At 43.1% G+C, this 24,904-nt stretch overlaps 1 protein-coding gene across 4 annotated transcripts in view; it reads left to right on the top strand.

Annotated features, from left to right (window-relative positions):
- TLL2 (tolloid like 2) overlaps positions 1 to 24,904 on the top strand; it is an 86,349-nt gene that overhangs the window by 53,328 nt on the left and 8,117 nt on the right. For all 4 annotated transcript variants that reach the window (XM_069019466.1, XM_069019467.1, XM_069019469.1 and 1 more), the window contains 9 exons: positions 4,438 to 4,562; positions 8,491 to 8,606; positions 10,478 to 10,580; positions 13,382 to 13,498; positions 16,875 to 17,020; positions 17,833 to 18,028; positions 21,294 to 21,419; positions 23,135 to 23,295; positions 24,669 to 24,849. In XM_069019466.1, coding sequence (XP_068875567.1) covers positions 4,438 to 4,562; positions 8,491 to 8,606; positions 10,478 to 10,580; positions 13,382 to 13,498; positions 16,875 to 17,020; positions 17,833 to 18,028; positions 21,294 to 21,419; positions 23,135 to 23,295; positions 24,669 to 24,849 — 1,271 coding nt within the window. The remainder of the gene's footprint in view (positions 1 to 4,437; positions 4,563 to 8,490; positions 8,607 to 10,477; positions 10,581 to 13,381; positions 13,499 to 16,874; positions 17,021 to 17,832; positions 18,029 to 21,293; positions 21,420 to 23,134; positions 23,296 to 24,668; positions 24,850 to 24,904) is intronic.

The following is a 24,904-nucleotide window of genomic DNA, read 5'->3' as shown; positions in this document are numbered from 1 at the left end:
GTGTGACTGGGTTTTGTCATGGAGGAGTTATCAGTGCTGCTGCAGCTAACTGCCAGTTTCTGCATAGGCTGTTTGTCCTTGACTTCCATCTCATCCTTCCAGATGGAGCCCATTTTCTGACCAGGCTGCTCTACTGGATAGAGAGGTGATATAAACATAGTTATGTCCTGGATTTGGAATGAGAGTAACTGGATGACCAGCTTCATTTTGCTGCATTACTAGAAGTTTTCTTCCATAAATTCTACTATTGCTCTTTCCCAAGAGCTTTCTGTCACCACATATTATGAGTAAAGGGGTTGGAAGGTACAGTGGAAGTATTTACACTCTTGGCAAATTTTTGTTGCAAAAATTAAAGGTGTCTTTGGGACTTTGTTAATCTTCTTACTCCCCAGTTGTATTGAAGGGCCAAGCCTGTTGTTTTGTGCTTTTGTTTTGACAACTTCACATCAACCAGTGGAAAATTATCAAACATGCTGAAATGCTGCTTGTTGCAGCAGGAGGAGAAGGTGTCTGGGCAAGGGTGTTTTGCAGCCTTCGGAGATTTCTTTGCATCAGATACCGAAAGCAAACAATTTTTCTTCCCTTGAGGCATCTGCTGGACCCTTCCAGCATTTGCTAAACTCTAAATGGTTAGAATTGCCTTGCACAAAAGCAGGATTAAGTTATTACTGCCATTTATATTGTGGATGCCTTTGAGTCTGTGTCTCTTGAAAACCAGGGTCCTTCAGCGCACTGCTGGGCCAAAATGGGATAAAAATGGCAAGAGTCCTTCTAAATTTAAATTGGTGCTTGATGGGATTTTTAAGTCTGTTTTCTTTAAGCCCTTTGTCTCTGTGACCCACCCTTACCCCAGTTGCAATCTTTGTGCAGTAATTGAACTGAGCACTAAGTGCCTCTGTGGGCTGATTGTGCTCTCACCGCACATAAGCAGTGCTGGGAATAGGCTTTTACTTTGCCAAGACCTGTCTTGACATCTGCTCCCTGAGGAAGCAGTGTATTGACCAGCTACAAAGACTGGTGGGTGTATGCACGTATCCTTCCCACCTCACTGAGGTTGGTGAGTGCTGCCCAATTGCAACCCAAAGTGACAAAAGCACAGAGTCCATGAAGATATTAAGTTCCAGCAGGTTTCATTAAGATCAGTGGCTAGGAAAGGGAGAGAGACCCTGCATGGCCCTGCAAGGGAAGGGCTGCACTGGGTGTGTTAATACATTAGCAGGCACCAGGAAGCCAACATAAGATGGTGTGAGCACCTGACCAGTGGAGATGGGATGTGTGAGTGAGCAGGGGAAAGACACAGAGTCACATCTGTGACTTGCTCTCTTGTAGCAATTCTTACCTGGCACTTAACCTTGTTTTTAACTTCTGACAATACTGACAATAGTAAATCATATGGTGCTTGCCATGGTCTAATGCTGCTATAAATCCTGGGCTCTTTTTATTCGAAGCTTTTACCTAGGACAGAAAGGTACAGCTTTTCTGAGACTTGATGAGTCCTAACAGTGTTGCTAGTCATACTTTTGAGAATTGGTGTAGAGTCATTCCTCCTTTCCATTTCATAGCAAAATATGTCTCTCATTTGTGTCTGTGGCTAATAGAAATAGGAGTATGGCACAAGAGACTGTAATGACAGCAGGAACAAGATTTTACCATTGGAATTTCTGTTCTCATCTGTGTCAGAAATTTGCCTGTTTTGCAGAGTGTGGCTGCAGGCTTTTATTTCCTGATGCATTCCTTACAGACATGGCAGCAATCTAACCTGGATGTTGCTGTATCATAAATGATTTCTTTGACAGTGGTCAAGACCATAAATGGCAACTTAGCAAGAAGAAAGTTTAAACCTCCACAAAGTCCTAAGCAAGTAGCTGGTTACCTTAATTCACCAAGCAGCTTGCTAGTAGACATGGCAGCACAGTCTGGAGTTACAAAACATGACCTCTACAAAGCTTGTGTTCAAATCAGAATGTAGGTAGCACTGCCTCCATGTCCAGGGACGGTCTTGTATTTGCAGTGCACTGTCCTAATCCTGCACAGGACATACAGATATCCTCCACAGGTTTTACTGTGTGAAGAAGGGTCATGTAATCTCTCTTCTGCACATGGAGATAAAAATACAGAACTGGGACAAAAGGTAGCTGCCTGCAGCTCAGTTCTTAAACTGCCTTGAATATCTGCTTCCTTGAGTGTTGTTTAAGCACCTGTATTTTTTACCCTATCTATTGGGACATGAATGTTTAGCATTTGCTAAATCAGTTGATAATTTCATAGCATTGGCATGGCACTCTGCTCACTCAGAGTACTGTGTGGATGCTAAGGACTCTTGTGAGTCTCTTCTCAAACCCTGTTGTTCTTCACTGGTAGGAATGGTGGGGTGTTGTGCTTGACTTACCACTGCATTGGTAAGCTAATGCATGTACTGCCCATGCCTGGACAGCAAGAGAATGGGGCATCCAGGATCCATGGGTCTTTTCCTACCTCTGGGAGGAGAGTTTAGATATGCTGCTCAAGAATGGTTCTGGTGTTAGATTTCCTGAGCTGCTTTGTTTAATGATGTCTGTTTGGTGTTTATTAAAATATTTGCACTTTTAGAGACACTCACCAAATGTGCAACTTTACACTCGAAGTGTTTTTAAGCAGATGGTGTTTGGGTGGACAGCATGGGACTTCTGGAACTTGTGTGGTTTGGGCCAGGCAGACTCCTGTTCTTGGTTCCTTTGATGGCAAAATGAGAGAAACTGCTTACTGCTTTGTAGTTGGGAGTCATGTTCAGCAATGCATGTGAAAGCAGAACAAAATTCAGTTGGAGGAAAAAGCAAAACCAAAAATCTGCCTAGAGTACAGCCTTCTGGAAGAAAATGTGTTTGGCAGGTAACAAGGGTAGTTTGAAGTTATGGGTTGTTTGTGTTGTGTGAGCAGTGCCTGAGGTATACACTATGTGCAGAAAGGTGAGGGCTGTGAGTGTGCATTTGTGAGGGCTGGAATGGGAAAAAGAATCAAAAGTTTGCATGTGCAAATGGTGGTTTTTCTATTAAATTCTGTAATTCTTCCCTGGTTGTGCCTGGAGATCTGCAGAACGCATTTCAGAGGCCACAGAAGTATGTCCCTGCCAAATGCTGAGTTCTATGAACTCCTGAGGAGGCTTGAAAATTTACTTTGAGCAAACTGACCTGTTTCTACATTTGTGGTGTTTCTGGAATTGGAGGATTTGTTTTCAACACAAATAAATCCAGCCCAAGGCATGCAGCTGGCACGTAGAATGCCAAACTGAATTTATAAATCAATATTTGATGGCCTCACCTCAGATCTTGTAAGTACTGATTTTGGTGCTGATCAGGATTTTTTCTTCTGCTGAAGAAACCCTAACATCTCCCATGCAATAGCTGATTCCAGTTTTCAAAACAGATTAAATTTCTTTCCTTCTATTTCTTTCTTCAGTTTGAATATTTACAAAACAATTTCCCCCTTTCCCTTACCACCTGTGGACTAGGCAGCACTAAAGTTATTGCTTCTGCCCTGATTTCCCATTGGACTCTCTGGACAGTTATATCCTGTACTTCAGAAAGAGCAGTCTGCTTCACTAAGCTGATGCTGAAGGTTAAGCTCTGTGTTAGCCTTGGCATCCCCAAGCCTGTTTGGCATTCAGGGGTGCAGTGAAAGGTTCCTGTGGACTGGACAGCCTGGCTGCAAGAGCTTGGATTTTGCCAACCTGGAGTTTGGGTTTCTGATTCCCTCCCTCCCTCCTGCAGTCCTAATGCTCCCTTGGGGTCTCTCTTGCGTGCAAGCTCTTGCTTGGCTGCATGGACTGCATTTTGATAGAAGTGAGGCCTGAGCTTAAATCCCTCACTGGACTGAGATCAGAAGTGCAGTAAAGAGCTCCTGAATGTGAAGCACATGGAAGAAATAGTAGCAAGTAAAAAGAGGCAGAGACAAGTAGAGTTATTAGCTTGGCAACTCATACAGAACAAAGGTAGAGCACATGATCTTTTCCTCTTGTCTGTGGCAGCCCCAGTCACTGCCAGCCCAACCCCATCTGCTACTGAGAAAATTCCCCTTCCCTCTGCTCCTTTGGCTTAAATGCCAGATCTGTGCTCCTGTTGAGCCAGATGTGCCATGAACCTTCTGCAAGAATATTTCATTGCTTTTTCTGATTTATGGCAAGGAATGTGCTACCTCAAACAGAGGCAGCAGCAGTTTCGAGCTATCCAAGAGGAATTTTCTGGCTTGGCAGACTTGCCTGTACATTTGGAAGCTGTCTGCTATAGTGAGAAGGCTGTCCTGAGATAGTTAGCAGTTACTAGAAGCTGCCCCACTCTTGCTTGTTAACATGGGATATATGGCCAGGGGGATGGGTTGTGGGAGGCCTGCCAGCACTACTTTCTGTTCATTGCATCACTTTCCCTGCTTCACTGCTCTGTGTCTCTCTGCTCTTCCCTTTAGAGGAGTTTTCCTTGACACCATCCTTCCCCGTCGAGATGATAATGGGGTCCGGCCAACTATTGGTCAGCGCATTCGCCTGAGCCAGGGAGACATCGCTCAGGCAAGGAAGTTGTACAAATGCCCAGGTAAATGTGGCTTGGGGAGATGGATCCTGCTTTGTCATATAGACACATGGTTTATGTGGTAGGCATGGGAGTTCAAGAGCACCTTAACGATGCCTTGAGGAGAGAGACTTGGGAAACACAGACTATCAAGTGCTTTAGGCTGGAGCTGTGGGGGAGAAGTGAATTTGCCTAAAATGTGTCTACTGTTAGTACTTTGCCAACATCATTGTTGGGTTTAGGGCTTCAGATTGGTCCAGTGTAGGCTCTATTTGTAGAAAATTAAACCAATGTACAAGACCACAGACAGAGTGGGGACTAGGAGTTAGCACTCCTAGATTTCTGGAAAGATTTCTGGTAGTCTGAGGCCCTGGAAAGTGGTGGATAAATGCTGTGCAGATCCACTGTTTTTCTGCATCCAGCAGAAAAGGTCAGAAATTATGAATCCATAAGGGTCCAAAATGAATTCTGAGGGCTTCAGGGTCTGTATGTTCAAGGATTATTGCTTTTAGCTTATAAGGGGTGGTATAACTTTTAGGTCTATTAGTTCTAATTAACCTTTTTTTTTTTCTTCTTTTTACCTCATCATTACATTTTTCTTTTTACACTCTTTATCTTCAAATTGATTTTGGTTGAACAAAATGTTGTTCTTGCAAAATTATGTCATGGATTAGTTTAGGGGTTAATTTATTTTGCACTATGTTTTTTGATTGAGTCAGACTTAATCCAACCAGGCTTTTCATTCCCATAGCTGGAAGAATCAATTACAGAGTTAGATTTCTCAAGGCAAACTGAAAAGCCACTTTGGCCTGAGGTACTAACTAAAAGCTACAAAGCAACTTTCTTTAAAATGAGGACTCTTCTGTGAGTCTCAAGTTTTCCATTTGCAAAGTAGAACTTTTCCTACTTTTTTTTCCCACAAAGCTTTAGCAGAGGTTATTGCAGTTCAGAACATATTTGGCAGCAAAATAATTAGAGATTTAGGCCTACTAAACATTTTTTTCAAATACCTGTTGTTCTGCTTTGGTTTTCTTTTTTTCTTTGCATCAAAATATTTACACAGGTTGCATCTGAGGAGAAGAAGTGCAGTATATTTAATGACATTAGCATCTTCATCTGCTATTTGAATCTGTAGCTTTAAAAGTTTTCTTCCTCTGCAAAATACAAAGCAAAGGAGTTCAAAACCAAAGGACTTCAACTGTGTCTTCAAGCAGGGTCTGAACGAGACTTTAGGATGAAGACGCTTTGTTCAGTAGTCAAGCTAAGGATTTTAGGGTAAAGTGCAGCAACATAATTCAGAAGTTGAATGGCAGATGGCTTCCCTGTTAGAAAGAGAGTCTCCATCTGAGAATACCTAATAATATATCCCAAAAAAAAAAGAGCTAGTATGGTGGAAGATGAGTTACAAGTATGCACTGGAATCAGCCAGAACACCTGCTGTGTCTGTTTTAAGAAACAGGACTTTCCAGCTCATTAGACTGGAGTTCATGTGGCTGCTACAGTTAGGGCTTGCTTAGCTTGTCCATTCTAAAACCCTGCTGTTTTAAATTCCTCTTAATTCCCCAAAGCTCATACCTGCTGGGTTAAAGTTAGTGCCAGGCCAGGTGAAACCAAATGAAATTTGCTGAAGGAATTTCTGGAAGGCAAGATGCAGTCTGCTACATAGTAGTTAATGCTAAATTTGCTATGGCTGCACAGTTGAGGACTTGATGACTGCAGTCACTACAAAAGCTTTAAAACAGCTTATCCTGCTGTCTTGTGCTGTGCTAAAGGAAAAAGGCTTGTGTAGCTGTGATGGTTGTGCAGGAATGTTTAAACTGTAAATTGAGAATGGTCCTGCATTATATCACCTCCTCCAGTTCTCTGGGCATTTTCAAAGATGCAGTGTACCAGTAACCAGCTGATGAGCTGCAAGTGTCCACTACTCAGTCACTCTGCTTCATTTACAAACGAGTTCTGAAGCATTCACCTTTCTACTTTGCTTTTCACCTCTGTTCCTTTCTACCGGCTCAGTTTCTTGGATCCCAGAAGTACCAAACCATTGCCTTATTGTTCCTGTTGGCTTCTTTGCTATTAAGTGGAGTAGAATCATATTGCTTTTTAGAGTGCTCTGCAAGAGGTTGTGCTCTACCCACAAAGGTGCATTGCTCACTGTTGTTCTTCCCCCTGCACTGCAAGCAGTCGCTTTCCTCCATGCTGTAAGGCCAGCCTGTGGCAGGGTCTGGGGAGTCTCCTCTGCAAGGGTTGGAGAGTTACATAGGTCTCCTTGCATATTTCAGCAAAGTAGTCTTTGCAAGTAGATAGAGTAGTGATGCCTTGAAGTGGCTACCTGAAAACAGAGGCTAGACAAGATTAAGGGAATAAAAGTAGGTATTTATTTGAAGGCATCATTCTTACCTGTTCCATAATTACAGAGTCTTGCCAGTAGCTGTGTAATTGCACTCTGGGAGAATTAAGTCTGGGCTGTTGGAAACCTTCACTGTGGTTCAGCCGAGGACAATAATCTCGTGTCACTATGGTCATGTTGTGCATGTTTCCCATGATTAAGAGCTCCCTTTATCATTTCATGTTTGTTTAAATAGATTTTTGAGCAGAGAAAAAGAACATTTATTTATCCTGGTGAGTTATGGATTGGAATTCCCTCTTTATTAAAAAAAATATTTAAAAACCCCTTTCTGTGTCCCCACATTTGTTCATCTAGTCTGATCTGTCAAGCTGTGGATCAAACTTGCTTAGGGAAATTAAGAAATTCTGGGCCAGGTGACTCCTTCTCCCCTGCTTGAACATATTAAACTTTTTCAATGGAATCAATCTCTCTTAATCTCCAACTGCCAACCCGCCCATCTAAATGTGATCATGGCTGCAAAATTAGCGTGTGATAGCATCAAGCAGAGGAACAACCCCTGGCATTTCCATGAGAAAGGGAAGGCCTTGTCGGATCTTTCAAAGCACTGCTGCTTCATCGGGGATTTTTGGGGGCTGCCTTACTGTCTCTGATGAAACAGAGTTGCAGATCCAGGGCAGCTTTATAATATCAGTTGGTTATGAAATGGGAAAAACAACTGGGAAGCAGGCAAGTCAAGGTCCCTGCTCCTTGCAATTGGCATTTGGATGCGTCTAGCAGGCACTCTCAAGGAAATGGGAGCTTTGATATTTGTGGTCCTCCCACCCAGCCAGTCAGCTGCTCTGCAGATGTGGATGGTCACTCCTTGTTCCAGCTCAGTCATCCTGGCTCAGAAAGCAGAATTACAGTAGTCACAGCTTTTCCAGATGTTGAAGCTGCAGTTCCCTGAAGGAGCATATGAATGTGCATATTCCTTGCTTCCCAAAAGTCGCTCTGGGGTCTACATTTCATCAACTGCAGCAGGCTGCAAAACAGGAAGTTGGAGACCAGTGGGCTCATATGTAGTCCTGTGCAGCACAGTGGCCAGGAAGGTGCTGGGCAGCCAAAGCATGAGGGCAGTGGGGCTTGCCCTGCTTTTGTTAGGGTGTTTTAAGCCAAAAAAAAGACAACTTAGAGTGGTAACTAAGGTCAACCTCATTGAGCAGCTTGTAATGAAGGGAAAACAGTTTCGCTGGCAGCAGTGTGGGGTTGTGAGGTGGGGTGGGGTTAACACTTTGCATTTGATTAGTGAATGAGATATTCCTCAGCTGAAACTTGAAAGTGCTGGCATGTGGAAAGAAGATGAAGGAAGAAGGGTTCTTCTTTGGAAGCTGTTTCCTCTGTGTCCTTGCACTGATCATCTTCTATGCCAGAAATTCTGACAAATTTCACGTCACCCCTTTGGCAAGGTCTCAGCTGGTCAATGACCTTTGGCCAGTACCATGAATGAGCACTGTTGGAGTACCAGCCACTGACCTGCACACAGCAGCCATGAGCAGACAGTTTGGTAGACCCTGATGTGTTTCAGAGTCACTCCTTTTTGACAGGTTTTTTTCCCCTCTCCTGCAGCTTGTGGAGAGACCTTGCAAGACTCTTCAGGTAATTTCTCAGCCCCTGGCTTTCCAAATGGCTACCCCTCCTATTCCCACTGTGTCTGGAGGATCTCAGTGACCCCAGGGGAGAAGGTAGGTACCACAGCGGCACAAGGTGTACTCTGCACTTCCCTCATGTGAGGTTTTGCCTGTGATGACAGCGTTAGTACCTGCCAGAAGATCTCTGCATGCCTGGTGTGGGGACCCAGGAAAGGCTCCTGAGCACCACTCAGGAGAGAGATGGAGTCAAGAATACACAATCTTGAGGAGAGAAGTGGTGATGCTGGAGCAGAGCCCCTCACATATCTGGGCCATGTGTTGACCTCTGATCCTCCTCTCAGTTTGAGACTAAACCCTGCCTGGACATTTCCTGTCACCTGTTAGCTTTGGCAAGCACACACTCCAAAGCCAGTCAGATGAGTTAGATAAAATGTGCTGCAGTCTGGAGTCCTGAAGGGAGCTGAGGAGCCATGAGTGACATCCGTGGCCTGCCCCTGTCATAGATGCATAATGTCCCTGTCAAGGAACTCCCACTTCCCGCCCTGAAACACCAAGCCCCTCTGTGCATCAATCACCCACCCCGTCCACTTTCCTCCCAGCTCCTTTTGTTTTATTGATCTTCCTGTAGAAATGCAATCTTTCCTTAATCCAGTAACAGCAGCCCCTCAGGCCTTTCACACCATACCAGGCTGCAAGAATGAGCAGCCCAGCTTGGGAGCTCCTTGGCAGAGTGACTTTGCTGAGGATCACCCTCAAGACATGCTTAAGACTCAGACTCGGACAAAGAAGCGCAGAGCTCGTTCGTTTTGCAACAGCTGCCTGGCTCCAGGACCTGGTTGTGTCACCTGCAAGCCCAGTCCCATGCCATGCTGAGCTGCTGCCATCAGCTGCAGGGAGAGCATTGCTGGGGCAAGAGGGCCAAGAGCCGTCCAGGTTTGAAAACAGTGGCACTGAGAGTTTCGTGGTGTCCATCGTACTATAAACTCTCCCTTTGCTTCTCTGCCTCCTCAGAGTTGTGTCGGGAAGGACCCAGCATCTAAATGCTGAACCACTAATGTTAAAAAAGGAAATAGAGGATTGATTTCAGATTAAATGCTTCAATTTACCTGTTTAATCCAGTGCAGTGATTGGTGCAAATTGTTGCACTGAGGTGTTATCTGAGAACAGATATTGGGCTTATAGAATTCATCTGTATAGAAACAGATGAATCTCCTTTTGCTCTCCAAAGTCAGAATACTGCAAAAATGTGAAAAAAGGACTTTGAGGGAGAGCATCCTTTTTAAAGTAAAGACATTTCTGTGACTATGTGCAGATTATGGGTGTAAATGAATATATGGGTCAAATCTTGCAAGGAAAAAATACAAGTACACTTCAACAGTGACCTCCATAAGTGACCTCCCAGACCAAGGCCCATGATCCATCTTACAGAGGAAGGAGACCAAAATAATAGCATTTTTATGCCAAGCTCTGTTTGGTAAAGCCACTGAAGGAACTTGCATCACGATGATGGTGTGAGTCTGATGGTCAGAATGTGGAACCTAATTAGCAAAATCAGATATTTCTTGCAAGTATTATTTTTATGCAGGTATAGACCCCAAACATATGTGGTTTGTGACAATGTCTTTCTCTGTGATGTTCACATTACTCAAACCCAAAGATTTGGGTTTTAATTTTAAAAATCCAAACTGGGCTTTTGTTTAAGTAACTGAGGGGTATTGTCTTTGAATTACAGAGTTGATAGTAAAGGGCTGTCTGCTGTCATGTACTGTCATGGTTTCATTAAAATACTTTGAGAAGCCTTTCTTTTTTGAGAAAAGGTGGTTGTACAAATCCCACACACGTCCCTACTGTCTTTGCCTGCATTTTCACTTACGCAGCGCTATAGCAAAAATGAAACAATCTGTAGGGTCTTCTCTTTACAGTAACTCCCTCCCCAAAGAGAAATGTGCAATCTCTCCTTTCAGATTATGTTAAATTTCACATCGATGGACCTATTTAAAAGTCGCCTTTGCTGGTATGATTATGTGGAGGTGCGTGATGGCTACTGGAGGAAGGCTCCATTATTGGGTGAGTAGCTATTTCCTTTTAATTGCATTTTGTGTATTCTTCTTGATGCTTTGGAGAGTGGCTGGGGAAAACAAACAGAAACAAACTTTCCTTTACTTGGAAGGAGCCTAGGTCCAGCCAGTGCACTGACCATCTCTTAGTGTCTCCATCCAGAGATGTCGGTGTGCTGTACTCACTCCAAATGATCCATGCTCCAAGCCTTTTAGTCACAAAGGCTTTATTCCTTCCTTTTCCAGCTTGAGAAATGAGGCAGGGAGGGAAGGGAGCCAGGGCCCTGGCTGAGACTAAAAATGTTGTCTCTGGAGTTTTATTATTGCTTTTTCCTAAGTCCAGGGAAGAACTGTCAGGCAGTCAGAATGAAGCAGCTGCACGGCTCCTGACCCAAGCTCCAGCCATTATTTCTCATGTATTTGTGTTTACAAATACACAGTACTCTGTACTTGGAGCCTCTGTACTCCTAGCAGGGAACTTGCTAGACCATGCCTATAGTGTCAAATTGTGCAAGGACTCCAGTCTGCTCCTGCTTCCAGAGATCTCTAGGAAGTGCAGCTCCTCTGTATCCTCCTTGTTTCTCTGCCTCCTGCTATCATACCTGCAGGCCTTCTGTCAGCCTGAGTGGTTCAGGAGTCCCACCTACTTTGCCATTGCCTCTGATCCTGACCTCATCCCCTAAGCTCAGTGTCCCAAACATGTAAAATGTGGCACTACAAACAGCCCCTTCTGCCTAAAAGGAAAGAAGCAATGGGTTGGGCAGCATCCCCAGCTGTGTTAGAGGGGCTGCATTCCATGCTGCAGAACAGAACTGGGCTAGTCAGTGTTGGGTCAGAGGGTTTAGAGAGGTTTGGGTGCTCTCCTTGGCCCCACTGGACATCCTAGCCCTGGTACCAGGTGAGGTGCTGAGGCTGAAGCCATGCTGCTTCCCAGGTTTCATTGGGCCTACCTTCCAGTGTAGTTGGCAGCTGGTTTTACTGTTTACTGCTTATTTTGGAGCTGGCAGCATTTATTGCTGTTCTCTGCTGCATATGCATCAGGTAACGTTGCTCCAGCAGCTGCAACTTAGCTCCTCGTTTGTTTTTTTTCTGCTGAGTAATTTAAAGGTACTTCAGAAGCCAAGCACCTCCTTGTTCCCCTAGTGCAGGTGGACTTGGGAGCGTTTCCATCTGGAAGGAGACGCTGCATGAGTGGCCATGGCTCCCGCATGGGGCTGAGCCCATGAAATTAGGTCGGAAGAGGCAGACAGACGGCAATTCAGCAGGGGGTGGGGAGGGGGATTAGTGTGAGTTGTGAAAGCATGGGCTTCTTGTGGAGAGAAAAAATACATGTGTGCTGCATATTTTCCCAGGGAAGTGTGTGAAAACCCAGCCTTTAAATGGTGTATAACTTTTTATGAATGGGCCCTTTATCACACTCTGAGGAGCTTGCTCATTCTTGTTCCTCATCTGCGTTTCCTCTTCTTGACACCCTTGTTAAACTCCAAGTCTAAATCCAAGAGGAAGTTGCTCAGTGACCCTAGAGGAAGGAGCTTTGCAGTGCTGATGCTGTTTTTAGCATCCCCTTTGGGAGTGGAGGTGGGAGATGCTATTGATATGCTGCAGGGCTGTCACACTGCCCCAACAGCACTGGGCAGGTTGGGGGCACAACAGTAGCTGAGTAAAGCTGGGTCCAAGATAATATTTGGATGGGTGATTCTGCAAAAAAAAAAAAAAAGCTGTCAGTGAAACTGTCATTCCCAGCCAATTACTGGGAAATAAGATCCTATTTTGAACATAAGGCATTAACCAGGTTTTTACCCAGTGGAAATTGTTCAAAAGCGCCTTTGCCTGGTGTTGGAAGGCCAGGATCCCTATCACCACTGTTCTGACTGAATTCAACCTGAAGAGCTACTCTCTGCCTCTGTCAAATTCTGACTGGGATTCAGTTGGGCAGGGTGCCAAGACCATGTTGAATTCAGTGTATAGTCCTGCTGGTGTCAGCTGAAGTGAAAAACCGTGTTTGCTCTGTGCAAGCTCAAGTGCAGGTCCCTGACTATCAGTGTGTACTTGGTGCTCAGTCTGTTTCTATGAGGAGCTTCTGGCTTTAATAGATAGAGGAGAACCAAATAGGGGTTGCTGAGGTTGTCTGGGCTGCAAATGCTATCTGCAGTTGTTCTGTTTCAGGATTCATTCTTACTGGCAAAATTTGAGAGTTTACCAGTGCTGGTACATGCCAAAGAGCTCAAAGCTGGGGGAATCATGGAGCAAAATGGCTCTTTCTCTTGAAAGAAGTTAAATGACTGCAGAAGCTTAACTGGGATTTGTTGAGCAGAAAATGAGATAAGGGTTTTTTTCTCATCAGCATGGCCATGTCCTGCCCTTGGTTTGACTTGGACTATTTGCTCCTGTATGCAAAGTGCTGAAGGAGTTTTCAGTTCTTAGCAGGTGGAAAGGACATTCTCTAATGCCACATCTCTAGGACAGTGTGATGCTTGCCCACCACGACAGCTCAATTGCTGAATTATGTGACCAAGACAAGAGCCCTTTTGAATTTACCAGGGCAATAGAGGCTTCATCTGTAACTACTGGCTTCCCCTCCTAGCTGAAGAGAACTTTAATTCACTTAATAATTGAAAAGAATATGAATTAATGGAGGGGGGACAGAGAAACATATTCAAAAGCACAAGTTATGGGAGTGAAAGGGTGTTTTACACAAGCACACTCCTTTAACCGAAGACTCTTTGCTTCCCAGAGTCACAGGTGCCTGCTATGCTGTGCTGTCCCTTAGGAGTTCATAGATATCTTCATTGTCTCTTTCCTGCCTTCTAGGTAGATTTTGTGGTGACAAGATTCCTGAACCAGTAATCTCCACGGACAGCAGGCTGTGGATCGAGTTCCGGAGCAGCAGTAACATCCTGGGCAAAGGCTTCTTTGTGGTCTATGAAGGTACAGCCCTTAGCTGGAAGTCTGTCACATTGTACAGAGCAGACAGAACAGGATGCAGGGGTTTTATGGGATCAGCAGGAGTTCTGCTGCACTGTGTGGTTAGATACAGCCACACTCTTGTTTTTATGGGAATTGGCAGATTTTGTGGCTTGTTTCAGTAGACAAGACATGGATTTTTCAACTAGATCATCACATTTTGGGGGGGCACAAGAAGATAGCAACACAAAGCGATAGCTTCCATACTTAGGCCAGGTTCTGTTTGCTCTAACCTGCCCCTGTAAGTAGCATTGTGTGGAGCAAGAGTTTCTTTCAGTATTTTAACAGGCAAAGTTCTGTTTGGGATCATACATTTTATATCACAATACAGATTGTCTTTTGTTTGATTGATTGATTGATTGTTTTCTCAGATGCAAAGATTGTTCTTTTGTTTCTCCCTTGTATGTTTTACTCACAGAAGGTTGGAAATCAGCATGTCAGATCTTCTATAGGTCAGGTATTTTAGAACTTTGCATGGCACTGAGACGATGAAAGCACTTCGAAGGAGAAGCAATAGTACCACAGTCATTACAAATCAGTAACTTCCATTTTCCATATATGCTTATTTTTTTGCAACCATGATTCTAAAATGTATTCAAAGCCTTCATTGTTTACTGTGCAGAAGGCATTTTTCTTAGAAATACCAGTGTTGTCAACAGTATTGAGGTTGACTGTATTGGTACCAACATTGCATCATCTTCTTCTTCAGCCACAGGAACAAGAATAATGCTGGAAGCCCAGTGCCCAAGTGTGCCATAAACTCATGAATAATGATACTAACAGAGGGAAGCAAAGCAAACATGGGACTGGTGGGGAAGTGCAAATAAAGCATATGAGGATTTCACAGCAGTTTGGGGCTAACAAATCTGTTTCACAGGAGAAATATCTGGTTTCTGTAGGAATTGTTGCCCCAGAGACAGAGGTATCTTGCCTGATGTTGTTTTTTTGGTTTTTTTTAACATCTCTCCTGAAAAGCAGCTGTTGCCTGGAGCATGTGGTTTGTAACACCCCCTTTATGGTAGTTTGTTGGAATTAGAAGTGATCAAATTAGTGTGTATGGCATCATCCTTCATATTGCTAAATGGTATTGGAAGAAAAAAATTTTACACTGGCTGCATTCCAAAGTCACTTTGCAAAATGACTTTGTTTTCTCTTGACAATTTCCCATATTTCCTGTTGATTAATAAATGATCCCTAAAGATTCAGTAAATACAAGCTCGCTTCACTTGATTTTTGAATAGAGCAACTGAAGGCAGAATGTACATCTACTGGTTGAACAAACTCCAAGTTCATATTTTCCTGCCTCTTCAGGAGTGGTTTTTTATATAACCATTTCCTGCAACAAATTTCCCATTGGAAGGCTATGAAATCTATGGCTATGCCTGACAGCAAGCACAGAGTATGAGTGGTATAAACCAGCTTGTGCTACAGACACAGTAATGGCCTGTTGCACAGTTCCTTTCTTACCTCAGCCTCCTCTTGTCAGAATAGCAGGTAGTGAGATTATCTACATCTCTCTCCATAATTTATTTACTGAAATAGGAGATTTTCCAAAAATCTTCCTTAATCCCTTTTTCCCTCTTAAGCAAGCTCTGACAATGGCTTGTTTCTTTTGCCCTTTGCAAAGTGTCTTGCTCAGCTGTTTTGTGACTTCCGTGCTTAGGCAATAAAGGTAGTTTTTATTTCCAGGAGGGATTGCCTATAAGCCTTTAATTTTCTATCAATTTTTGTCCAAAATCTTTCTCTGTTGCTGTTAGTTCCTCTTTTGCTTTTGAACTCTTCTCTCACATTTAGCACTGCTTCTCTGTCTTCTGCTTTAGTGACGGTGCACGTGAATGCTCACGCATCTGAACTTTTTTGGAAACTGTGGGTGAGGACTGATTTTTGGATTTGGATTCCTCCAAGTCTTGGCCCTAAAGTTTTCAGAAGTTGGGAGGAAAGAGGAGGAAGCATGTAACCATGTGATAGTAGAATTACTTGATACTAAATGACAGTTTATTTAGTAAAAGTGTCCTCTTAATTCAGTCATTCTGTTCCCTTTCATTCATAAGATTTAAGAATGGAAGATATTGGTGGTTTTGCCCTACAACACTGCTGACAGCCCCGAATTTGCCATCACTGTTGTCTTCTCAGGCTCTACCAGCAGATGTTCTTTCCATTTTGCAGCAAGGCTCTTCCAAATATAGTTGACGCCCAGCTGTATGTTAGTGTGAACTTCTGCAGTGGATAGAGAAAGTATTATTTGTTGGCCATCAGTTTCATGGCTCTTAGAAAAAAGTCCTCTGCTCTTGTAGTCCTCTTTCTGTTAGGGGAGGGAGACAGTTCTTAAAGGGTCCTTCAGAGGTTTTCTCAAGCACCACTTGTAGCTCTGAATATATGAACTCAAATTGCAACCTAAATTGTGCTCTGCAGCTGAATTTTTGGGTGCAACTCTTTGGTGGTGCTTTAGCACTGATTCTGTAAGAAAGAGGTTACCTCTGGGCTAATGCAACAGTGCTTTTAACTCAGTTACATTAAGAGCTTACAATGCAAAACCAAGACAGTGTTAACCAATGCAAGCAATTTGCAGGATGCTACAGGGAGCCCATATCTGAATTGCTAATACAATGCCTTGTGGGGAGAAGCCAAGGGTGAGGATGGTTGATATCTGGCAGGTGTCATTGCAGTACCATCTCTCTTGTACTTTTTGCTGGTGCTTTTTGTTTCCTTGGCTTTAGGTACAGCCAAAACATTCATGTATTTTCTAGATGTGCATTGTGCATCATGGGGTAACACAGCTTTTAGCCTGTGATCTTACTTTCATTGCCTATATAGTCTTGCAGACAATTTTGCTGAACTGCTGTTTTCTTCAAGATCTTTAATAGCTTTGTATTAAACTAGATTTTCATTAAATTTTCTATTTTAGTATTTAAACTTACTCCATTTGGCACTAAAACTGAATTTTTCATGCGCAGCAGTCAGCCTGATGGTCTGGTGGTGAACAGCTCAAGTTGTGCTTGTTAATATTGCCATCGTGTGGCTGGATTTGATTTGCAACTTCCCCCCCCCGCCCTTTTCTTGGTTCTTACTGCTGGTAGCAGGTTTCAAGCAGATATGAAGGTGAGCAGGAGTATGAATAACAAAAATTTATAAAAATTCTCTGGCCCACTGAGCTCACCTTCTGAAGACAAGATAGGAGACACTGTCATTAAGACAAAGTGTTAGATTTGTAAAAACTTCCATGACTTGTGTGTTGCTTTTGTATAGCAAGCGATACTGATACTGATTTGATGAGAAAGGTACGTATGGAGCAGGCCTTACCTATAGAGAAACTTGCAATCTCTGTTTCTTTTTTATGAAGCTATTTGCGGTGGAGAAATACACAAAGATGCTGGTCAGATCCAATCTCCCAATTACCCAGATGACTACAGACCTTCCAAAGAGTGTATCTGGAAGATCACAGTTTCTGAGGGTTTTCACATAGGAATCACATTCCAAGCCTTTGAGGTGAGAAATGTCATTGTATATTATATTACAGATATTATTTTGCCTCTATAGATCCTTTAAAATTAAGAAGAAAGTCATAGTAATAATAATAAAAAAATCTTTTGGCTATTTCAGTGTATCATTTACCTTACCAAAAGTTTGCTCAGAGATTTTGAAGCCAAGTTTAAAATATGCTGAGTAAATGGTCACAATCCAGGCAAAAAACACTTGGTGTCACTGGGGCTTGTTAGATTGCAGGATGTGACTCCCCAAAGAAACATTGTGTTCCCAGATGGCAGACAGGCTTTGAAGAGGTCACAAAAAGTTGTCCTCTACTGGTTATAGGATGTCTTACACTCTTAGCTACATGCCAATGATCAGCCTCTGTTAAGATGCTAAGTTGCAGACAGGAGTGGACAGAACCTTGGTTGGTGCATAAATCCCATCTATCCCACGGGCTCCTGTGGCTTGTGTACACTCACCATGCTTGTCCTGTGAAGGGCTGACACAGCTACCTCCCCACAGCTATTCCTTGAACCTTTTTGTTTGTAGTTGTTCTGCTCTGTTTCTTACAGCTTCTCACGCAAAAGCAGTTTGTAGATAATCAGGGGCTGGGTTTCACCGCAGGATAGCCATGAAGTAGCAGCAGAACTGAGATGTGCCTAGGCTTGAATGCAGTTTGAACTGCAGAAGAGCTCAGTGGCAGCCACAGCAAGTACTTAGTTGTAGCCAGTTGTTTGGGGAACTGATCTGTGGCCAAAGTCTAACTGTGTCACTAGGCTGGAAGAACTCGGTTCCAAGTGAGGTGGAGGCACACACTTTTCCTGTTGCAGATTGAATGGCATGATGCGTGCTCCTACGACTACCTGGAGATCCGAGATGGCCTCACTGAACAGAGCCCACTGATCGGCCACTTCTGTGGCTACGAGAAGCCAGAAGACATCAAATCCAGTTCAAACAAAGTATGGATGAAGTTTGCATCTGACGCAACCATCAATAAAGCAGGCTTTGCAGCAAATTTCTTTAGAGGTATGTAATCTAGTCCCTCTCACAGGCAAACCTGGGGACTATTTATCCCTTAAGCCATCCACGAATGACCAATTATCATTCTATCTACTTGTACTTAAGATTTGTTTGTACGACTGTCATTATCGATGCTGAGACAGGAACACCTCCTCCTTCATTAGGACAGAAAGCAACTCTGGGGTGGTGTCAGCATAGATGTTGCACAGCTGGACAGAATGTTACCTCCCTTTAGCCATGCTAGAGGACACTGACATTTCCAAAGAAGTAGTAATACTGCACAAGGAATGTTAAAGACAGCTCTCTGCTTAAGTTCTATTCCAAAAGAAACGTCTGGAGTGAGGGTAAATCTGAATGCAAGTAGAATCTCAGAAAAAGAATACTGAGACCTTTAGGACACAAATGTGTTCCTAAACTGAGATTCTCTTCAGGAAGATGTGAGTAAGACTAAGATTTTAAATTTTTTTCTCTTTTTAAGAGCTGGACCTTAGACATGGTCCTTTACCAGGATCCTGGTGACTTGATAGAGGCAAGAACCAAATACCTAACTGCTTGGGAAAATACCTGTGGAGCTGCTGGGGGGCAGACAGTCATGTTTGTCTTAAGTTCAGTGACAGTTGTACAGAAATAATAGTTGCAATGCCAATATTTGGATTGCATAAGTCCTTTATCTATTTCTACCTTAACTTTTGTCTCGTGTTAAGGGTGTCATGGTCCGTTTAGGTTTCACAAATTTTCAGGAGAATGTACTCTGTGAATTAAACTTTATTTCATGAACTTAAGACTTAAAACAAACAAATGTGTCAGGGCTCAATCCCCTTTGCTCAGACTAGTCTATCCCATGAATTCACTTATTCACCATTCAAGCCATAAAATGTCATAATTTATAACCCGTAGTTCTTAAACCATGCACTTACGTGCAAAAAAAAAAAAAAGTTAAATAAAGCTGAATTCACAGATTATATTGGCCTGTAAATTTGAGAGGTCTTAATGGACTGTGACAAAGGGTGATTGCAAGATCACTGGCAAATACTTACTGTGACATTTAATCTCAGTCCCTGGACAACTCTCGCAGTACCTACACTTCCTTGTTTAAATTTCTCAGGTTCCATAAAGGCACAGAGAATACTTCTTCCTAAAGACATTTTGGCTCCTTTCAGGAGTGAACAGTGCAGGCTGACTGTGGCAGAGATGTCTTTCAGAGATTAGCGCTACATGGAGACACAGCAAATCATTCTCTAAAATCTGAGGTTCATCTACAAGTTTGTAGGGGAAGAAACTTATAAACCAGAACCTGAGGTGCTTTTTTTGTGATACAGATAGTCAGAAATAAATTTATTTCTTTTTTTTTTTAATGTAAAAATGTGTAAACCTGTACACTAATTCAATTGGAGACACAAGTCTTTTCTGTGGAGTTTTTGCTGGCAGACTACATCTTCCAGTGTCTGCTCAGATTTCTCATGTTTGAACCAGAAACCACGTAGCTTGTGGATGGTTAGGATGTTTTTAAGTCCATGCTAGTAAATTCAGCTGAGGAGTAAAGTGTTTTTGCTTGGACCAAGCATCACAGTAGTCACAGCTGCACAATTTCTAGCCAGCTTGCATTGTGGGCAGAGCTGATGTCTGTGTGCAAAAGCTGGGTAGACACACCTGCAGGCTACATGTGGAGTTTCAAGGTGGAATCTGAAGTCTGCAATGTCCATATCCAGCAGGCTTGTGACTACCAGACACTCCATGAGCAAAGGGAACAAAGTAGATGGCTCTGCAGGCACTCTTCATACTGCTTCTCATAGCTGATTGAGCAATGGGTAAGCTTTGCCTTAATGAATTATGAAAGGAATAGGGCTTCAATTAAATGTCTTACAACATTGAAAGAAAATAACTTAGCCTAAAAAAAAATCAGAGTTAAGGATGGAATTGAATGCTATGCTTTGTGAGAACATGCAGTGGTAATGTCTAACTTTTCAGAGAAAATAAACTTGCAATCAGCTTAGAGAGGGTAAGTCATTGGTCACACCCAAGGTGCAATGCCAGGAAGATATGGAGAGCAATTACCTCATCTCCAGCCAGTCAGGTATATCTCATGCGATATCTCCAGGATTATTCTTCTTAGTTATCTTCATTTTGGCAACAAGTTGTTTGTGTCACTGAAGCCTATTTTGTATATGGTTAAAATGTTAGTTCATCTACCTGGAGCAGGGGAGAAGAATGAGAAGTAGCAGCAGGGTCATGTACTGCCTGTGACTCCCCATCCCCTCCTGCCTTTGCACAACCCTGGCTTTGCTGCAGGGGCTGAGTGTAACTCGTAGGGGTACAAGGCAGGGGGAGAGGAGCCTGGAATGAAGCTGAGCCAGGAAAGGCAAGCAGAAAGGTGTTTTCTTTAGGTGTTTTAACATATTTGTTTTCCGTTTTTGTTTCCCAATACCTAAACTAGCACACAAATATTTATATTAATTGGCAGTAAATTAAGTTAAATTCCCCAAAATTGAGTCTGTCTGAACAGAAAAGTCATTGGTGGATAATTTGTCTGTCTCAACCCAGAACTTTTTTGCTCGTATTCTTCCTGTTTTCTTCCTCATTCCATGGGAGTGGTGGGCCAGGGAGTGGACCAACAACTAGGTGGGAGTTTGGCTGCTAGCTGAGGCCAACCCACCACAGCCATGTTAATAAAACCATCTATTAAGGGATGCATGTGGAATCAGGGGTCAGGGTGAGAAGCCAGTGGCTATCTTCATATTAAAATGTTAGTTCAGGTTGTTGAGATGTGATTGAAGAATGTTACTTCAAAGTGTAAGGTAGCAAGACTTCATGTGCCTGTGAAAAGGCAGAACTACGTGCATGTCCTGCCAGCTCCTTTGCTGCCCCCTTTCCGTGGGGTATGACCTCCCTCAGCTCCATTACTGTGTGTGCCATAATGGGTTGGTTCCTGGTAGCTCGAGTTACTCAAGACCGTGAGGATTTTTAAAACAAATGAAACAAAGCAGAAAAAAATGGCATATGAGAACAAAAGGCAGTGAAGTCTTTACAGGAGACTGTGTTCTCCTGCTCGTGTCTAGAAAAAGCACTGGTGGCTAGTAGCAGTAATGGTAGTCCTTTATGGTTCTGCTGCTAGGAGTGTTTCAGCACTTGTGAGCTTTGCTGCAGTGCCTGCTCCACAGTCTTGGCTTGGCAGTCAGTGCTCTGTTCCTTCTGTCCAGAAGGGTTGCATGAGGAATATCAGGATGTTAGGGTGGTCAGGAAAGTGTGACTTCCTCTGGCTTTCTCCTGACAGAGATGGATGAGTGTTCTCTGCCGGACAATGGTGGGTGTGAGCAGCACTGTGAGAACACACTGGGCAGTTACAAATGCACCTGTGAGCCTGGCTATGAGTTGACAGCTGATAAAAAGAGCTGTGAAGGTAAGTAATCTACAGATTGAGTCATCTGACTATAGGATAGGTACTACAGCTAATAATGGAATTGATTAGTCTTGGAAATTATTTTCCTTGCCCCTGCATCCTCTTTATTTTGCTTTATTTTTCCCTAGCTGAAATTTTTTTTTTGTTAATGCCTTCCATTGAAAAACAAGTTTTGGTTAAAAACCCCGAAAAATCCTGATTCTATACTGATAAACATCCCTAAAGCCAGTTGTCCTTCATGGCCAGAGATTGCTGTTCAGACCAGATCTCCCACAGTGCAGCATAAAGGAAGTAGGCATAACAACCTAACCATTGAGTGGCAGAAAAGTTTTTAAATCTAAAACTGAATTTATTTGTTTTTCAAAAAGGAATTTCAAAAATATCAATGTTTGGTCTGCATGCAAAACAGACTTTTTCAATACTGAAGAGAATTTTACTCCCTCTGTTATGGAGGGGAAAAAAACGCATGTCAATAATAGAAGCTGTTTGTGTCAGCTTTCTAGAGTTAATCTCATGCAGGAAGTGTTGCTTCTGCCAACAATACAGCTGTTGGTGTGCTGAGAATCTATCCATTGTTCTTGTCTCAAAACTCTGTCTGGAGGGACATGTAGGGAGCTCCACATGCTGCCAGTGGTGCTCTCAACATCACCTGGTTTGCCCTGATTTCTGCTTTTGTCAAACTGTTTGGGTAAGAGTGCTATTGACTTGATGAGAGCACAGTTAGGTGTGTGCACAAGGGTTTTGAAAGCTGCTTTTTGGGGTTTTTTAAAAGTAATTTCTTGCATTTTTGAGCAAGCCAGTTGCTATCAGTTGGGAGGCTTTTTTTTGGACTTCACTTTTAACCTACTTTAGACTTCATTTGTGGGCAAAGCAGAAAGGATAGTCTTTGAAAGTGTAGCAATATACATCAGAGTAAATAGCTTTTTTTTCTCCAAAACCACTTGCTTGCTACTCTATTTATATTGAAGCTGCCCCCTTGGGATAGTCCTATTAATGCAAAATTATGCTGGGAACAAGATACAGAGAGAATTTATCCCTGTGGGTTTTGAAAGTGTGGCCATATCTCTTTACTCTCAAGAAACAGCAAGAAAAAAATTGCTTCGTTGCAAATAGAATTTTGCAGCAAATTGAGGTTTACTCCTTTGAGGTAACAGTCCTGCCCTCCCACAAGAAGATGAAGCTGAGATGTCCTAAATTTTTAAAGGAAATGGGATAGTGGAGCTAAGTCTTGACTTTGTCTTCAACTTTCCCTAGAGAAGATGCAGTCCATATATAATAAACTACTGAAGAGTTGACAGCAGTGTCTTCCCTAGGATTGCATTATCTTGTAATTATTCCATTACTGATAAACTTGCATTAGTAAGGTTTGTAGCACTTAGTGTAGGTGAATTTACCAAGCTGGCCTTTACAACTGTGTTGTGCATGTCAAGTCAACTCATTCACAGTAAGCCCAAGGATAGAGATTAAAAAGGAAATTAATCTTATATGGTGGCTCTCAGGGCCATAGCCTCACTGGGTGCATTTGACTGGTGATTTACAGCAGATGAAGTTTCTGTCTTCCTCACACTTCCCAGCATTTTAAGCCTGTTCTGGAGGCTGGGATTTGAAATTTGCCACCAACCAGGATCTGGTTCATTTGCTAGTTAACACTGTGGCCCAATCTGTGTGTCTGAACAGAACCAAGTAAAACTTGTGTTCATTTATTGCCTCTCCAGCTGCCTGTGGGGGCTTCATCACCAAGCTCAATGGGACCATTACTAGCCCTGGATGGCCCAAGGAATATCCTACTAACAAAAACTGCGTCTGGCAGGTGGTAGCTCCAGCCCAGTACCGGATCTCTCTGCAGTTCGAAGTGTTTGAGCTGGAAGGCAATGATGTACGTAACCAGTCCCTGCATCTCGGAGGTGGGACTATTGGCTAAAGCAGAACTGGATAAATCCTTGGGGTACAAGGAAGAGGAGGCTCTGTCTCACTGGTGGAGCTTTTGGTTGTTTTCCCACCCTCGTTATGGTTATGCCAATAACAGTGACTGTTCCCCTTGAAGTCTGGATTTGCTTTCTCTCTCGAGTGGAAGGATTAAAGCTGTTCTATTATAAGTGGGTGCAATGGTTTAACCCAATCTGGCAACCAAGCACCAGACAACTGCACACTCACTTTCCCCCAGTGAGTGATTCCCCCAGGGAGAGAATCAGAAAGGTAAAAGTGAGAGAAATGGGTTGAGATAAAGACAGTTTAATAGATAAAGCAAAAGCCATGCATACAAGCAAAGAAAAATGGGGAGTTAGTTCACTACTTCCCATGGGTAGGCAGGTGTTCAGCCATCCCCAGGAAAGCAGGGCTCCATCACATGTAACAGTTTATAGGGGAGACAAACAGTGTGACTCTGAATGTCTCCCCTTCCTCCTTCTTCCCTCTACTTGCCCCCACTTTATATACTGAATATAATGTCCTGTGGTATGGAATTTGGTCAGTGAGGATCAGCTGTCCTGGCCGTGTCCCCTCCTGGAGCTCCCTGAGGACTCCCAGCCTCCTCGCTGGTGGAGCAGTACACAAAGCAAAAGAAGTCTTGACTCTGTGCAACCCCTGCTCAGCAGTAACAAAACGTCTTGATATTATCAACCCTTTTTTCAGCACAAATCCAAAACACAGCCCAGTACCAGTCACTGTGAAGAAAATTAAATCTACCCCAGCCAAAACCAGCACAATGGTCTTCTTCTCTCTACTAGTTTTGCATAATAGTAGGTATTTTCCATCCCTAATAGGTGTCCTGTCTCCCACCTCCCCAGTGCTGTCTTTGGAGGGAAATAGTTGGAAATGAACAATGAAGTAGAGTTCTTCAAGGATAAATGAAATAACAGTAAAAGATTCTGTTCTCTGCCATGCAGGGTGGAGTTTGAACAAAGCACTCAGGTCTGAGTTTCCCTACTGTAAATGGGAGCAGTGGCACTTCCTTAATTCAGGAGGCTGCTAAAGTTCATTCAACACTGTCAGGTTCTTGGATAAGATGGAAATAATAACTTTTAGTAAATTCAGTGGAACCTTTGCTATTCTGAAAAACACACCCATGCTTTAAGATCAGGGCAGCAAGCAAAGGGGTAAGAAAACTGACAGAGGAGATTTTGGGCAAGTTAGGAGTGTATTTGAGTACAAGGCTGTTTCTGTTCCTTCTCAGTGAAGTCTTTGCCCCTTTCCTCTGAAATGCTCTGTTCCAAGGCCGCAGAGCTGAGAAATCTCTTCCTCTCTTTGCAGGTCTGTAAATATGACTATGTTGAGGTTCGCAGTGAGCTGGCTTCTGATTCCAAGCTACACGGCAAATTCTGTGGCTCAGAGAAGCCCGAAGTAATCACGTCATATGGCAACAACATGAGACTGGAGTTCAAATCAGACAACACGGTCTCCAAGAAAGGCTTTAAAGTTCACTACTTCTCTGGTATGTGACTGTATTCTTTTACTTGCATAGCTGTCTCCTCTGTCTGAACCTCTTG

The sequence above is a fragment of the Aphelocoma coerulescens genome, chromosome 6 (genome assembly GCF_041296385.1).
Source record: "Aphelocoma coerulescens isolate FSJ_1873_10779 chromosome 6, UR_Acoe_1.0, whole genome shotgun sequence".
NCBI lineage: Eukaryota > Metazoa > Chordata > Aves > Passeriformes > Corvidae > Aphelocoma > Aphelocoma coerulescens.
The sequence above is the reverse complement of the archived record's forward strand: the minus strand, read 5'-3'. Positions and strand labels throughout refer to the sequence as shown.